The sequence below is a fragment of the Schistocerca serialis genome, chromosome 2 (assembly GCF_023864345.2).
Source record: "Schistocerca serialis cubense isolate TAMUIC-IGC-003099 chromosome 2, iqSchSeri2.2, whole genome shotgun sequence".
NCBI classification, from domain to species: Eukaryota; Metazoa; Arthropoda; class Insecta; order Orthoptera; family Acrididae; genus Schistocerca; species Schistocerca serialis.
In genome coordinates, this window is record NC_064639.1 from 192,656,244 (window position 1) to 192,671,297 (window position 15,054).

General features: G+C 45.0%; 1 protein-coding gene across 1 annotated transcript in view; it reads left to right on the forward strand.

Moving 5' to 3' along the window:
* LOC126456923 (uncharacterized) overlaps positions 1-14,685 on the forward strand; it is a 260,935-nt gene extending 246,250 nt beyond the window's left edge. The window contains exon 3 of the mRNA XM_050092856.1: positions 12,046-14,685. Within this exon, the coding sequence (XP_049948813.1) occupies positions 12,046-12,257 (212 nt within the window). The 3' untranslated portion in view covers positions 12,258-14,685. The remainder of the gene's footprint in view (positions 1-12,045) is intronic.
* Positions 14,686-15,054: the final 369 nt, after the last annotated feature.

Here is a 15,054-nt window from a genome sequence, read left to right on the forward strand (position 1 = left end):
ATAGAATGCCGGTGCGACGTGCGACTACACGAGCGCTCACTTTCCCGTCCATAGACGAACCCGCTGCAGTCTCCATTTCTTGCTGAACTGTCTCAGCAGCATTACGCCTTGTGCTCGGTCGGCCACTACGGGGTCTATCGTCTAAACGACGCGTGGCTTCGAACTTCTAAATCATTCTCGCCGCAGCTGCATTTGTCAACGGACCTTTACCCATTCGAATCCCCTTCCTGTGGCGATAGGATCGTAACGCTGAACTAGTACATTCCCCATTCTGATAATACAGCTTCACTAAAAGCGCCTTTTCAGGTAACGTCAACATGCTGCGACTGCTGGCGCATCTGATTCTCTCATTATAGCCCCTTTTATAGACTGGCATGCGCAGTCACTGACTTTTTCTGTCCAGCGCCATCTGTCGGACATTTTGTGAACTTTGTTTTTATTTTTGGTTCTAATAAAACCAAATTTCATTCCAAGCATGTGTGTCAATTTTTACATGTCTATCTACATTATTCCGTGGTTTATTAAGTTTTCAAATTTATACTGACTTTTTGATCACATGGTACTTCTGTCAGGTAAATGTCCAATTATTCATCTACATTTTCAACGACACTGTGAAATAAACTCGTTATGTAGCACCGCTCGGAGTGCATGGTTTTGTTGTAAAACTACGAGTTTATCAAGTATTTTATGTGGGCCGATGAATGCAATTGTTTGTGTACTTTCCACATATCAAGAAGTGACCTGCCTTGTCTCTCGACCTCCCAATGTGACATGCGTCTACAGGCGAATGTCCGTCAATGGATGAAGATGAGTACCGACATCTCAGCTCACTGTTCAACAGAAGACTCGACAGAATCTGCAAACCAGTATACTGGTTCACTTTCGGGGTAAAGTGAATATGTGGGCCGAAGATACGATAGGTACGAAAAACTCCCCACAACATCACGGAAGTATCAAATGGCTCTGAGCACTACGGGACTTAACATCTAAGTTCATCAGTCCCAACAACTTAGAACTTCTTAAACCTAACTAACCTAAGGACATCACACACATCCATGCCCGAGGCAGGTTTCCAACCTGCGACCGTAGCGGTCGCGCGGTTCCAGACTGTAGCGCCTAGAACCGCTCTGCCATCCTGGCCGGCACGGAACTATCTGTGACTTGAATTGCATCCTCCACACCGAGCGAGGTGGCGCAGTGGTTAGACACTGGACTCGCATTCGGGAGGACGACGGTTCAATCCCGCGTCCGGCCATCCTGATTTAGGTTTTCCGTGATTTCCCTAAATCGCTCCAGGCGAATGCCGGGATTGTTCCTTTGAAAGAGCACGGCCGACTTCCTTCCCTAATCCGATGAGACCGATGACCTCGCTGTCTGGTCTCCTTCCCCAAAGAACCCAACCCAACCCACCCTCCACACATCACAGGTTAATCGTCTCATAGAGCTGTCGGCGCACTCGACGTCTTACATCGTTTGAAAACAGGCGAAACAGTGACTGCCGAACCACAGTTCAGTCTTCCAATCACAAAGAGACCACACTGCAATCGAATTTATGCAATTATATACATTGATGCACAAAAAATTGCAACACCAAGATGTTCTGCGACATGAACGGATGTTGGTAGGCGTGTTTCTGCACCTGAAAGATGATTTCTATTCAAATTTCGCGCGAGTCGCACAACAGTGGAGATAGTAGCGCTACTATGAGGATGCGAATCAGGTTTGCTTTAAACACACGCCGCAACAGTCGTCAGCGTTAGTTACCTTTGAGAATGAACGTGGTGAGTTGATGTTAATCAATAATGCCTTTAAGGCGACAGAGGAGCCATTGACAATACGAGTATCTCATTGAGTTTGAACGAGGTAATAGGGCTACGAGAAGCTGGATGTTCATATTACGATATTGCAGAAAGACTTGGCAGGAATGTAGCCACTGTACACGATTTCTGGCAGCGGTGGTCACTACCGAGAGGGAAGAAAACTGTGTTCGGCGCATGACTCTGGCGCATTGTACTGCACCTGCAGCAGCAATTTGAGCAGAAGTTGGCACCACAGTAACACAACGAACTGTTATAAATCGGTTTATTCGAGGACAGGTCCGAGAGACACGCCGTGTAGCGTGCATACCGCTGAACCCAAACCACCGCCATTTGCGACGTCAGTGATGTCAAGCGAGAGCTCATTGCTGGGCAGGGTGGGGGTCTGTTATGTTTTGTGATGAAAGCTGGTTCTGCCTCGGTGTCAGTGATGGCTGTGTGTTGGTTAGGAGGAGGCCACTTGATCTGCAACCAACCTGTCTGCGTGGGAGACACACTGGATCTGCACTCAGATTTATGATCTGGGCTGCGATTTCGTTTGGCAGCAGAAGCACTCTCGTGGTTATCCCACGCACCTTCAGAGCATATTTGTACGTTGACCTGGTGATTCGACCTGTTGTGCTGCCATTCATGAACGGTTTCCGGGTGGTGTTTTCCAACCGATTAACGCTTGCCCGCATATTCCTGTTGTATCCTAACATGCTCTACAGAGTGTCGGCGTGTTGTTTTGGCCTGCTCGATCATCATATCCGTTCCAAACGAGCTCATATGGGACGTCATCTGACGACAACTTCAGTATCATCCACAATCAGCATTAACCGTCCCTGTGTTGACCTACCAAATGCAACAGACATGGAACTCCATCCCACAAACTGACACCCGGCACCAGTACAACACAATGCATTCACGTCTGAATGCTTGTACTCAACGTTCTGGCGATTGCACTGGTTATTCATGTACCAGAATTTCACATTTGCAATCGTTTATCTCACGCTTACATTTACCTTTGGTCTTGCGATGTTTATCTCTTGAATACGGCATCCAAACAAATGTATTCCCAAAATTTCATTAACCTGTGATAATTACTTTTTGGCGTTATGATTTTTTTCCGACAGTGTGTATTTATGGTGCGTAAAGCTCAGAACTCAAATATCAATCTCCAGTTACTTGACGGTGAAATTCTCAAAGATTCTGGAGAAAATCGACGCCTATATTTCCAGAGCGTCTTTAATAACCTATGAAAAGATCAACCTCTTCGCACAATGGCGAGCTGAAAAGTAATACCCCGACTTCTTAATGTGAGAACTCTTCAAGCTTTTTAAGTACAACAAACATTATTAAGATTATATCTCTTTATTCTTCAAGTCTACATACAAGCAGCCTCTGCCGCTAGAGGGCTCCGAATTCTAGCTTGTAACATGGCGGTGTGTAACGTAATGATGGCGGTGCGTAAGAAACAGTGTGTTGTAATCGAGTTTCTAAACACAGAACTGTCCGCCCAAACATGGAGCACCCTCTGCTTCAGCATGACAATGCCGCACCACAAACGAGCGCTGCGACATCTGCAACAATCCGACACCTTGGGTTCACTGTCATCGATCATCCTCCATACAGTCCCAACTTGGCCCCATCCGGTTTTCATCTGTTTCCAAAACTTTAAGAACACTTACGCGTATTACACTATGATAGTGATGGTGCGGTGCAAGCAGAGCTGAGTTTGTGGCTAGTTAATAAAATCATACTATTTACAGTAAAAGTGTCAACAAATTGGTCACTCGTTGGAAGAAATGTGTTCGTCTCCAGGGTGACTACGTTGAGTTTATACGAGGGTCGTCCGCAAAGTAAGTTCCGTTTCTATTTCTATCCGAGGCAGCGCTACGATCGCAGTTCCGAGCATACGCGGCAGTTAATCTGACTCAAGGAGATAATATGTACGTCATTTTCAGATCGCTGCTGTCGACTTGTGCTTTCTAGTGCTTTTTTATAATGTCAGCCGTAATTGAAAATGCCGCCGGGTGTGAAATCAGATCTGTGATTCGTTTTCTGTATGCAAAGATAATTAAACCAAAGGAAATTCATCGGCAAATCTGCAAGGTTTACGTACAAAATGCTATCAGTGATTCAAGAGGATGGGTGAGACTGTTCAATGAAGGATGTGCTGAAGTGCACTATGAAGAACGAAGTGGACGCCCGTCTGTGGTTACTGATGAACTGGTTCCCACAAGTGAATAGGAGATTAAGCACAATCGTAAGTTAGTGTCCTTGCTATAGAAGTTCCGCAAATCTCAGTATCACTATTTCATGAAATTGTTACTGAAAATCTGAAATTTCGAAAACTTTTCTCACGTTGGGTATCCAAAATTCTTATTGAACAACGCAATAAACAACGGATGGGCAGTGCACATTAGTTTTTGACTCGCTACAATGAAGAAGGCGATGGTTTTCTTTCTCGGATAGTCACGGGGAATGAAACTTGGGTATCGTACGGCACCCCTGAAACAAAACGGCAATCAATGAAATGGAAGCACACTTGATCCCCAGAGAAGGTTAAGCCTAAGCAAATCTTGACACCTCGAAAAGTCATGTGTACCGTTTTTTGGGACAGAAAAGGCATTTTGCTGATTGATTTCTTACCACGAGGCCAAACAATCAATGCACATGATAACTGCGAGACCATTAAGGAATTACGCCGCGTAATACACAACAAGCGCGGAGGATTACTGCCAAAAGGTGTTGTTTTTTTCCACGATAATGCCCGACCTCACACGCGGATGTGACCAAATAACTCTTACGGGAATTTCACTGGGACCCTTTTGATCATCTTCCATACAGCGCTTGCTGCGTAGGGCTCTGGAGATCTAATCCCAGCCCATACAAATTTTTAAACAAAAGTGCATGTACTACGAGAATTTCCCTGACGCATTAAACACAAAAATATGAAAAAAATAAGTCGTGCTCCAGACTAGTAATCTCTGGATCACTGATTCGAATCTCGTTTCGGTCTTTATTTTTCCCGTTTCTTCTTACTTTCTGGACAACCCTCGTATAAAAACATGCATTTATGCAATCTTTCCCACACGTATACCGCATCAACCAACCGACATTACAAATTTCATTGAAAAATCATCATTCGTGAAATACATCAGGTATTATTACATACTGAGCTTCCTTTCACGCTTTCTTTTAGTATTCGCAACCTCTAATTCCCACTCCACTTCCTTTCCATAGCTCTTCCACAGATAAATAGCTCTCCATGGTGATCGAAAGTGCACAGTTCTGCAGTCAGCAACACATTGTGAGCTGCAAGATGAAAATACCGGGAAGAGCCAAGGAAAAAGCGGGCTAATAACACAGGCTGGGAAACATGTCTTGAACATAATACATTTTGAACCTTCGGCAGTGGTGTACATAATGAGATCTGATCCGATTGATGGGTTTCAGCACTAACTTACTATGGGAAAGAATACGAAATTATTCGATCCGGCTCAACAGCCGTAAAGAGCGTAACAGAAGTGGGGTTAAAACGCGACAAACTGTATTTTGACCTCAGCTGCATTTAATACGTTTTGAAATAATGCTTCTCCAATGTGCTTCAAACGCAGTTCTCTTAGCAATGATCGTTCCCAAATTGGTCGAGACTCCAGTCTAGTTTAAAACAGGCTGTGATGGGCAAGGTGTGAATCTTGCCTCCCGTCTCTGTCAGTTAGGATCTCTTTGCGGCCACTGTTCTTATGGCGAGTTACATGGCTGCTAGTGGCAGGCCTACACCATTCCTTGCAGACGCGTTGGCCACAATCCGCGTTGATTACATCAACACGACGGGTAACTTCATTCAAAATACGGCCATGGTCACGTCCAATAAACACCAAACACGATTGCCATTGTATCTAATCTCCTCTGCAACCACCCTCCCCCCCCCCCCCCCTCCCGCCCTTCAAATGGTTCAAATGGCTCTGAGCATCACACACATCCATGCCCGAGGCAGGATTCGAACCTGCGACCGTAGCAGTCGCGCGGTTCCGGACTGCGCGCCTAGAACCGCGAGACCACCGCCCCCCCCCCCCCCTCCCCCGCCCTTGCCCGAACCTTAGCAAGCGTTGCAGAGGCACATGTGCCCCTGGTACTAGTTCTACATCTGTAGCGTTCCAAAGCGCCAAGTATGTTCTTTTGACTAACATTTTGTCTTATGGGCATATTCAAAACCGTTATATGCTCCTGCTTTGTTAAGGATTCTGTTCTAGCCCCCCCCCCCTTCCTCCCCCGGAAACCTTAGATTCAACCGGTGTGCAAAAAAGCCAAGTTCTATGGTTTCTAATAGTTCCAAGGCGCCGGCCGGGGTGGCCGAGCCGTTCTAGGCGCTACAGCCTGGAACCGCGCGACCGCTACAGTCGCAGGTTCGAATCCCGCCTCGGGCATGGAGATGTCCTTATGTTACTTACGTTTAAGTAGTTCTAAGTTCTAGGGGACTGATGACCTCGGAATTTAAGTCCCATAGTGCTCAGAGCCATTTGAACCATTTGAGTTCCAAGGCCACGTACGCCATCATTTACACAAAACACGAGCTGCGTCCAGTATCACTTCAGCAAAAAAATTCTACAAGGAATATATAGCAGACGAAACGATGGCGTCGGCGTTAACTACACACTTGCTCAACTAAAAAGCAGCTTTAAGAGGATGAGGAGTTCATGAGGTGCAACGACTGTCCTTGGCATCAGAAGGTTATAATAAGCAATTATCGAGCGAGGAATGTTGGGGGACGACGAATTTTTAAGTGACCTGTGGAAAGCTTCACACAGAGACGACGAAAGTAATGGGATAGCGATATGCACATCTAGGTGGCTGTAGTATCGCGTATTCGGTGTATAAAAGGGCAGTGCGTTGGCAGAGCTGTCATTTGTACTCAGATGATTCATGTAGGAACGTTTCCAATGTGATTATGACTGCGCCATGGGAATTACGAGCCTTTGAACATGGGATGGTAGTTGGAGCTACATGCATGGGACATTCAATTGGGAAATCATTCAGGAATTCAATATTCCGAGATCCACAGTGTCAAACGTCCAAACGTTCGTTATCTGACGATGAGACATCTGTGCTTGCCAAGGGAGGAAATTTTGCTGTTAGTCCGCGTTTTGTGCCCACGGAAGAAATTATAGCCAATGTAGAAGCAGGAATTCGCAGTGTAGATTCTGTAACAGCTGAAGAAATCCGTATAGAAACAGTGAGAATATTAGCCAATGCAAAACCGCCGAAAAGTAATATAACTGTGGGTAAGAGAAGAGCTTTAAAACTCCTGAATGACGACGATAGTATTTTGGTTCTCCCAGCTGACAAAGGAAGCGCAACGGTGGTTATGGATGTGGCCGACTATTAGAGAAAAATTACGGATCTACTGGATCCGCAAGCATATAGGAAGCTGAATAAGGACCCCACTAACAACGTTCTCAGAACTGTGTCGCGGTTAATAAAAAAGTCCTCCATTGAAGAGAGTGTACAGAAAGGTCTCTGCAGTTCGGTTGCGCTACCACCGAGGCTTTATGGATTGCCCAAAATTCATAAAGAAAATGTTCCGTTAAGACCGATACTAAGTGCCATTGGTTCACCCACCTACTCGTTAGCCAAGTTTTTGACTACGCTGTTAAAACCACATGTGGGCCGTTCGGACTCGTATATAAAGAATTCGACACATTTCATCAGCAGATTGAATGGCATAGTGGTCCAGCCGGAGGACATATTGGTCAGCTTCGATGTGGTATCGCTGTTTACCATGGTTCCACTTAATGATGTATTGAACAGCTGGATCGAATTTTTCCTGCTGATATTTTAGAGCTGTTTAAGTGTTGTTTGACGACCACATACTTCAAGTGGAATGAACAGTTTTATGAGCAAACGGATGGCGTGGCTATGGGAAGCCACCTAAGTCCCATAATTGCAAACTTCTTTATGGAGAAATTCGAAGAACAGGCCTTAGGTACTGCCAGAAAGAAACCAAATGTATGGTTGCGATACGTGGATGACACGTTTGTGTTGTGGAGACATGGTAGGGAGGAACTAAGCCGGTTCCACGAACATCTGAACAGTATAAACTCGAGAATTCAGTTTACTATGGAGGAGGAGCCAGACGGCAAACTACAATTCCTCGATGTGCTTGTGTTTAGAAACGAAAATGGTAGTTTGGGCCACTCAGTGTACCGCAAACCCACGCACACGGACCGTTATTTGCACCGGGATTCGAACCACCACCCACAACAGAAGCGGGGTGTTATCAAGACGTTAGCGGACAGAGCTAGAAATATTTGTGAACCTGAGTTGCTCGACGCTGAGATGGAACATCTCCACAATGCACTAACGAAGAACGGATATTCGTCCGCCGAAATAAAACGTGCGTTCAGGCAGCCACGCAGAAATCATACTGACGTACAGGCTACTGCAAAATCTAAGGTTTTCCTGCCGTTTGTTAAAAATGTAACGGAAAGAATAGGGAGGATCTTGGCGAAGCGTAATATTACCGTAATTTACAAGCCCACCAGGAAGATACAGGAATACCTTGGGCCTGCCAAGGACGCTTGCAAACCATTGGAAAAATCTGGAGTGTATAGGATCCCATGCAGCTGTGGTGATGTTTATGTGGGTACCACCAAAAGAACTGTTTCTAAACGTTTGGAAGAGCACAAGGGAAATTGTAGAAGAGGAGAAACGGAACGATCAGCTGTTGCGGAGCATGCTTTCCAGCCAGGGAACCACAATATTCGTTTCGAGGGGACGCAAGTACTAGCGGCCACGAGCGGATACTACGAAAGGCTCTACAGGGAGGCAATCGAAATCGCTAAACACCCAAATAATTTCAACCGAAAGGAGGAGGGCGTCAAATTAAACGGTATATGGATGCCGGTGTTAAAGAAGATGTGTACCACTCGTCCACTACTGGGTGATGGCAACGGCGATCGACGGCGACGGACAGCGGCCAATTGCACTGACGTTTGCAAAACACGTGACATCACGCCGCGGCGCGGGGGCGCGCGGACACGGAATTTAGCGGCAGTCAGTAGCGAGCCAGTGGGTGTGTTGGACCTTCCATCAAGCTTTGGACCCCCTTGAAGATGTCTCCCGCAGTCGGAGACGAAACGTTGGGAATCACCTCAGAATTCATCAACCGACCACGGCATAACAGCCCGGATAATTATAATGGACTTAACCTATTGTTCTGTTAAGTGCCTTGTCAATCAAAAGGAAATGGGGGTGATGTGGAAAAGCACTACATACCCACATACAGAGCTGTACCGATAGTGGTCCTTCATACAATCCATTTGCATTTGGGACAGGGAATACTGGGTACCAGAAGTACTCCCCACTAAACACTTAAAGATAGTGTGCAGTGTATATATTTAGAGGTAATAGTATAGCAGTCCTTTCAGTTCACTCTAGAACTGCACAGGGTGAACGAAATAAAACTGACCAGTGAAAACATTTATTGCACTTTAAGATGTGCTACCATCATTGGCGCCCAGGGGAGATGATTTAAGTTGGGTTGCCTATCTTAAGTTGCAAGAAATACACTCCCGGAAATTGAAATAAGAACACCGTGAATTCATTGTCCCAGGAAGGGGAAACTTTATTGACACATTCCTGGGGTCAGATACATCACATGATCACACTGACAGAACCACAGGCACATAGACACAGGCAACAGAGCACGCACAATGTCGGCACTAGTACAGTGTATATCCACCTTTCGCAGCAATGCAGGCTGCTATTCTCCCATGGAGACGATCGTAGAGATGCTGGATGTAGTCCTGTGGAACGGCTTGCCATGCCATTTCCACCTGGCGCCTCAGTTGGACCAGCGTTCGTGCTGGACGTGCAGACCGCGTGAGACGACGCTTCATCCAGTCCCAAACATGCTCAATGGGGGACAGATCCGGAGATCTTGCTGGCCAGGGTAGTTGACTTACACCTTCTAGAGCACGTTGGGTGGCACGGGATACATGCGGACGTGCATTGTCCTGTTGGAACAGCAAGTTCCCTTGCCGGTCTAGGAATGGTAGAACGATGGGTTCGATGACGGTTTGGATGTACCGTGCACTATTCAGTGTCCCCTCGACGATCACCAGTGGTGTACGGCCAGTGTAGGAGATCGCTCCCCACACCATGATGCCGGGTGTTGGCCCTGTGTGCCTCGGTCGTATGCAGTCCTGATTGTGGCGCTCACCTGCACGGCGCCAAACACGCATACGACCATCATTGGCACCAAGGCAGAAGCGACTCTCATCGCTGAAGACGACACGTCTCCATTCGTCCCTCCATTCACGCCTGTCGCGACACCACTGGAGGCGGGCTGCACGATGTTGGGGCGTGAGCGGAAGACGGCCTAACGGTGTGCGGGACCGTAGCCCAGCTTCATGGAGACGGTTGCGAATGGTCCTCGCCGATACCCCAGGAGCAACAGTGTCCCTAATTTGCTGGGAAGTGGCGGTGCGGTCCCCTACGGCACTGCGTAGGATCCTACGGTCTTGGCGTGCATCCGTGCGTCGCTGCGGTCCGGTCCCAGGTCGACGGGCACGTGCACCTTCCGCCGACCACTGGCGACAACATCGATGTACTGTGGAGACCTCACGCCCCACGTGTTGAGCAATTCGGCGGTACGTCCACCCGGCCTCCCGCATGCCCACTATACGCCCTCGCTCAAAGTCCGCCAACTGCACATACGGTTCACGTCCACGCTGTCGCGGCATGCTACCAGTGTTAAAGACTGCGATGGAGCTCCGTATGCCACGGCAAACTGGCTGACACTGACGGCGGCGGTGCACAAATGCTGCGCAGCTAGCGCCATTCGACGGCCAACACCGCGGTTCCTGGTGTGTCCGCTGTGCCGTGCGTGTGATCATTCCTTGTACAGCCCTCTCGCAGTGTCCGGAGCAAGTATGGTGGGTCTGACACACCGGTGTCAATGTGTTCTTTTTTCCATTTCCAGGAGTGTATTTTTGCAGAACAGTTTTATTTAATTTACTCACCCTGTAGATCACAGGTGGGCAACCAGCGGTCCATGGTCCTGATCTGGAGCATGATTCGTTTCAATCCATTCTACAGGAGACTTTCGAGGGAGGGAGAGAGAGAGAGAGAGAGAGAGAGAGAGAGAGAGAGAGAGAGAGAGAGAGAGAGAGAGAGAGAGAGCGAGACATGCATTTTACTCTGTACAGAAAGCATTTTCAAATTTGCGCCATTTTATTGTTCACATTTTCACAGTTTGTCTTCTGTATAATTGGGCCAATATACACGGTGATTCAGCTGCCCCTACCACTGGGTTTTATGCAACCCACAATGCCTTCAAATACCGCACGTTACATTTTCTCAGTCTCTCGTTTTCTGCACGCAAACTATTAGTCCTACAGAAAAAATGAACCTGGCACTTTTGTAGGAAATTTTATGTAGCTCAATTTTGTACTGGGATATGTTTTCGCTAAACTATGTGGTTTTTGAAATTATCCAAGAAAAAAGCACAAAAGTTACCACCAAAGGCGTTTTTTCTGAATAACTCGAAAACCATAGCCTCCAGCGAAAACGTACACCTGTATGAAATTTAATTACTTTAAATTTCCTACAGAAATGGTCGTGTTAATTTTCTCTGTAGGGTTAATAGTTTGCATGTAGCGAGTGAGAAAATATGAAAGTCTAGCATGTGGTTTTTGAAGGTAATGTGTATTCCAAATTTTGAACAGACATCTTTCTGACCTAGAAACGCGCCTGCCAGCTCGCTTTTGTGTCGCTCAACTCCTTCTTGGTGTTGCGATTTTTTTCCGTCAGTGTATGTTTGATTTATACAAGTCAGGACATTGTTTCTTTCTAACAGCGTTACAGAATTTTGCAACGGAAGTTTTGCGGACAACTGTTGTAAAACTTCGTAAGTAAAGAACCATTGTTCTCGACTCGTAAACAAATGCAAACATCTGAAGAAGGGGTGAATACAAAATGAATACACGTCGTGTTTTGAGGCATAATTTGTTGTCGTGGAGTGTTGGGAAAGAGGGTGCCATTGAGATCGGTGCGCTGCCCCACAAACACTAACTTCACGGTCTGTACAGTTTTGATTTCGTACGCCATGAGCGCTGCTGTCGCTGCTGCTGGCCCGACAGCTTGAGTGCGTATGTCACCAAAGGTTGTCGACCATGCCCTCCCTACGTGAAAACCAAGTGCATGGGAATAACTGCTGTGTCTGGTTTGTGTCCAGCAGACGTGACGACGGGAGAAGTGAGCACGGCGCGGCACTGCATCTGGCTGGGCCACGACGACGTTGATGCGTGCGCCGCCATCAGCGCCTCTGCCGACGTCACGTACTGCGCCATCTGCGACTACGACCTGTGCAACGCGGCCGGCCTGCCAGCCGTGACGTCACTGCTGCAGCTGCCACTGTGGGCGCTCGCCCTGCGACTGCTTTCGCCCTGAGACCAGGGCGCCACCCATGCAATGGATCCTCCCCACTGGGGCCGTCTGAGGAACTCGTACTTAAGCTATTTATTTGATACAGACACGTATACAACTTGAACACATAAAGTACATTGGAACAATATAAATAGATGTAGGATGAAAATAGTTTCATTATTATTTTGCTAAAAATATACTGTAAGATTGTGAACGTGCGATCGCTGTACACGGTGATCTGAAGAGGAGCGAACTTGATAATCAGTAGGAACAAACACTGTCTTTGGATATCGGTTTCCGGAAGAGTGACAAGGGAATTTCTAGGAAGGCACCGTCGGTTTCCTCGCCAATTTTCGATGTATTTTGTTCCTTTGGAACTGCTTACAACTTTTATGTCTCTTTCTCGCCAGTTTTCAACTAGATCGGCGTTTTTGTCTACGATCTTTTTGACTGTCTCTTTTTTTCTTTCTCTGGGACCAATTTCTGTGATTTCGTTTATCATTCAAGTCTTCCTATTATTTTTTTCTCTATTTACCTTATGACGACTCTCTTTCTGTTCATAGTATCTCCTTTACGTCTTTTACTATCATACTATCAGATTTAACTGGCAATTCAATTTATTTTCACTAAAAGCTTTGCAAGTTATTAAAATTTGTGAAACAATCACGTGTCGTCTTTCTTAGTTCCCTTTTCATCACTTCACACAATCAGTCAAGTTTAATTTGTCAGGAATACGAGTTTTAGAGAATTCTTGTAGTTGTCATAAAAACTGAACATGCCTAGATACTGTTATAGTGCTACTAAATACCGAAAATTTTTTTAAAAAAGAAAAAGGAACAGCAAATGAAATGACTATGTGCTCTTAAACGAAATGTGTGTTCAGGTTCAAATCACGTTATGGATTCTCCACAGAACACAAAAGTCACTTCTTAGGGGTGTGATTGCTGAGCCACAGAAAAGCAATACCGATGCCTGGTCTTTGCAAAAAACGACAATACGTCCCAGCATTCTACTGCAGAAAAGTCCTAGCTCAAACCGACTAGAAAATATACCCACTGCTACGTTGTACCCATAAATTCGCAGTTTAGCGCTTCCGTCATAAAAACAGTTTCTTAAACAGACCATTTACTGTTCCAGTTTTACCCTTTCCTCTAAATATGTTTAGCATGTCTCATTGCATTCCTCGAGAGAGAAGAATATGCAGCACTACATTTCTCTTTATCTGAAACAACTCGGCGCCGTAACGTAGGAGAAAATGTGTGTGTAAGAGATCGATTCTGTTCTTAATGGAATTTGTTAACAGATAAAATAGTCGTCTAGTAATCATAGCAGTCCTTCATTACCTGATACTTATGGAAGAATTCAACAACCCGAGCTTCTCTTGATAAAGCCCAATACAAATGCTCACCTTCGGATAACCGTGTTACCACGCTGACTTTATTATATTCTGCCCTTCTACATGATGTATATAGCAGAGCCTTTTAAAAATAAAAAACAGGTTTCAGAAACTATTCTCTGCGTCACAAAGCTGCCTTAACTGTGTAAATATAATTAAAAGCCACTGTTGTCGCTTATCTAGTTCCAAATACCCTTCCTTCTTAGAAGTAATGTTCCCATTTTCATTTTTTTCCTCGGACCTTACATAGTTCTCAACTATTGCGTCCTTTTCATTTGTGGACAATTTAAACTGGATGTAACGAAAAGGAATAACACTGTTTCATCAACTTGGTTGGTATTCACGTTGTGTGTATATATGTTTGCTGTAACGAATATGGTGGTTTAGCTTTATGACTGAACTCACTGTGCCTGCTACGTGCCTGAATAAAGAGCAAATTTTCATGTTATGTAAATACATGCCTATAGCAGCAGAGTCCTTCGATGTATTTTCAAAATATTTGTATTTACATAATGGAATCATTGTAGTGTCTGTTTACTAGTGCCTAGTGTCAGTAAATGGTGTAGAATTTTAATATATGGATTTTGCTGCAAGTCCGCGATGACAATGTTTTTTATAACAGAGGAAGGCACTTGAAAAGTATTACAGTACACAATTTTTCATGACAAACACGGGTCTTACATAACGGAGCTTCAGCGAATAGGTTTAAAATGTTTGTTCTGAATACTAATATTATACACATATATATTCAACGAAATGCAATACTCAAAGTGTGTAATGCAAACACTCGATACATGAGATCGTATTGTAACTTCCCGGCAGTGTTAATGTACAAGAGTACCGTATATAACAAAAGGAAGGGTAATTATTGTGTGTGGTAGCAGAAAATGGATAATCTTTTTCATGTAACAGAAATTTTATGTCAGTTTACTGCATCTGTTGTTCATGGATGTGACACTTAAATTTAGCTTTTAATTATGTAAAAAACTGTGCTGTTTGTATTTATTATACTCAAAGGGGGATTGTATCTGAATAAATTTATTTTACCTATCCCAATCTTCGGCTGATATTATTTAGTTATATAGTGAGTAGCACTGTTTTGCTATGGTGACTGCTGTAATAATTATTTTTACGACATTACTGAATAGATTTATTCCCTATACTCTCGTTCTACTTATGAAGTAAGTAATATTTCAGTAACATTCATATGTGAAGACAAACGTAAAGTTTTCTATTTCACTTCGTTTCCCTTTAATAATCATTCTTGTTAATTACATGCAAATCAACGTCAGTGCACGTATAAGATATGTACGCAACACTGCAAGTGGAGAACAGTTTTTTATTGGAAGAGAATTTGACCAGGTAATTACACTCTGGTCTTCCCTATACACTGCTCTTCACCTGCCTGCCACTACCCACTAGCAA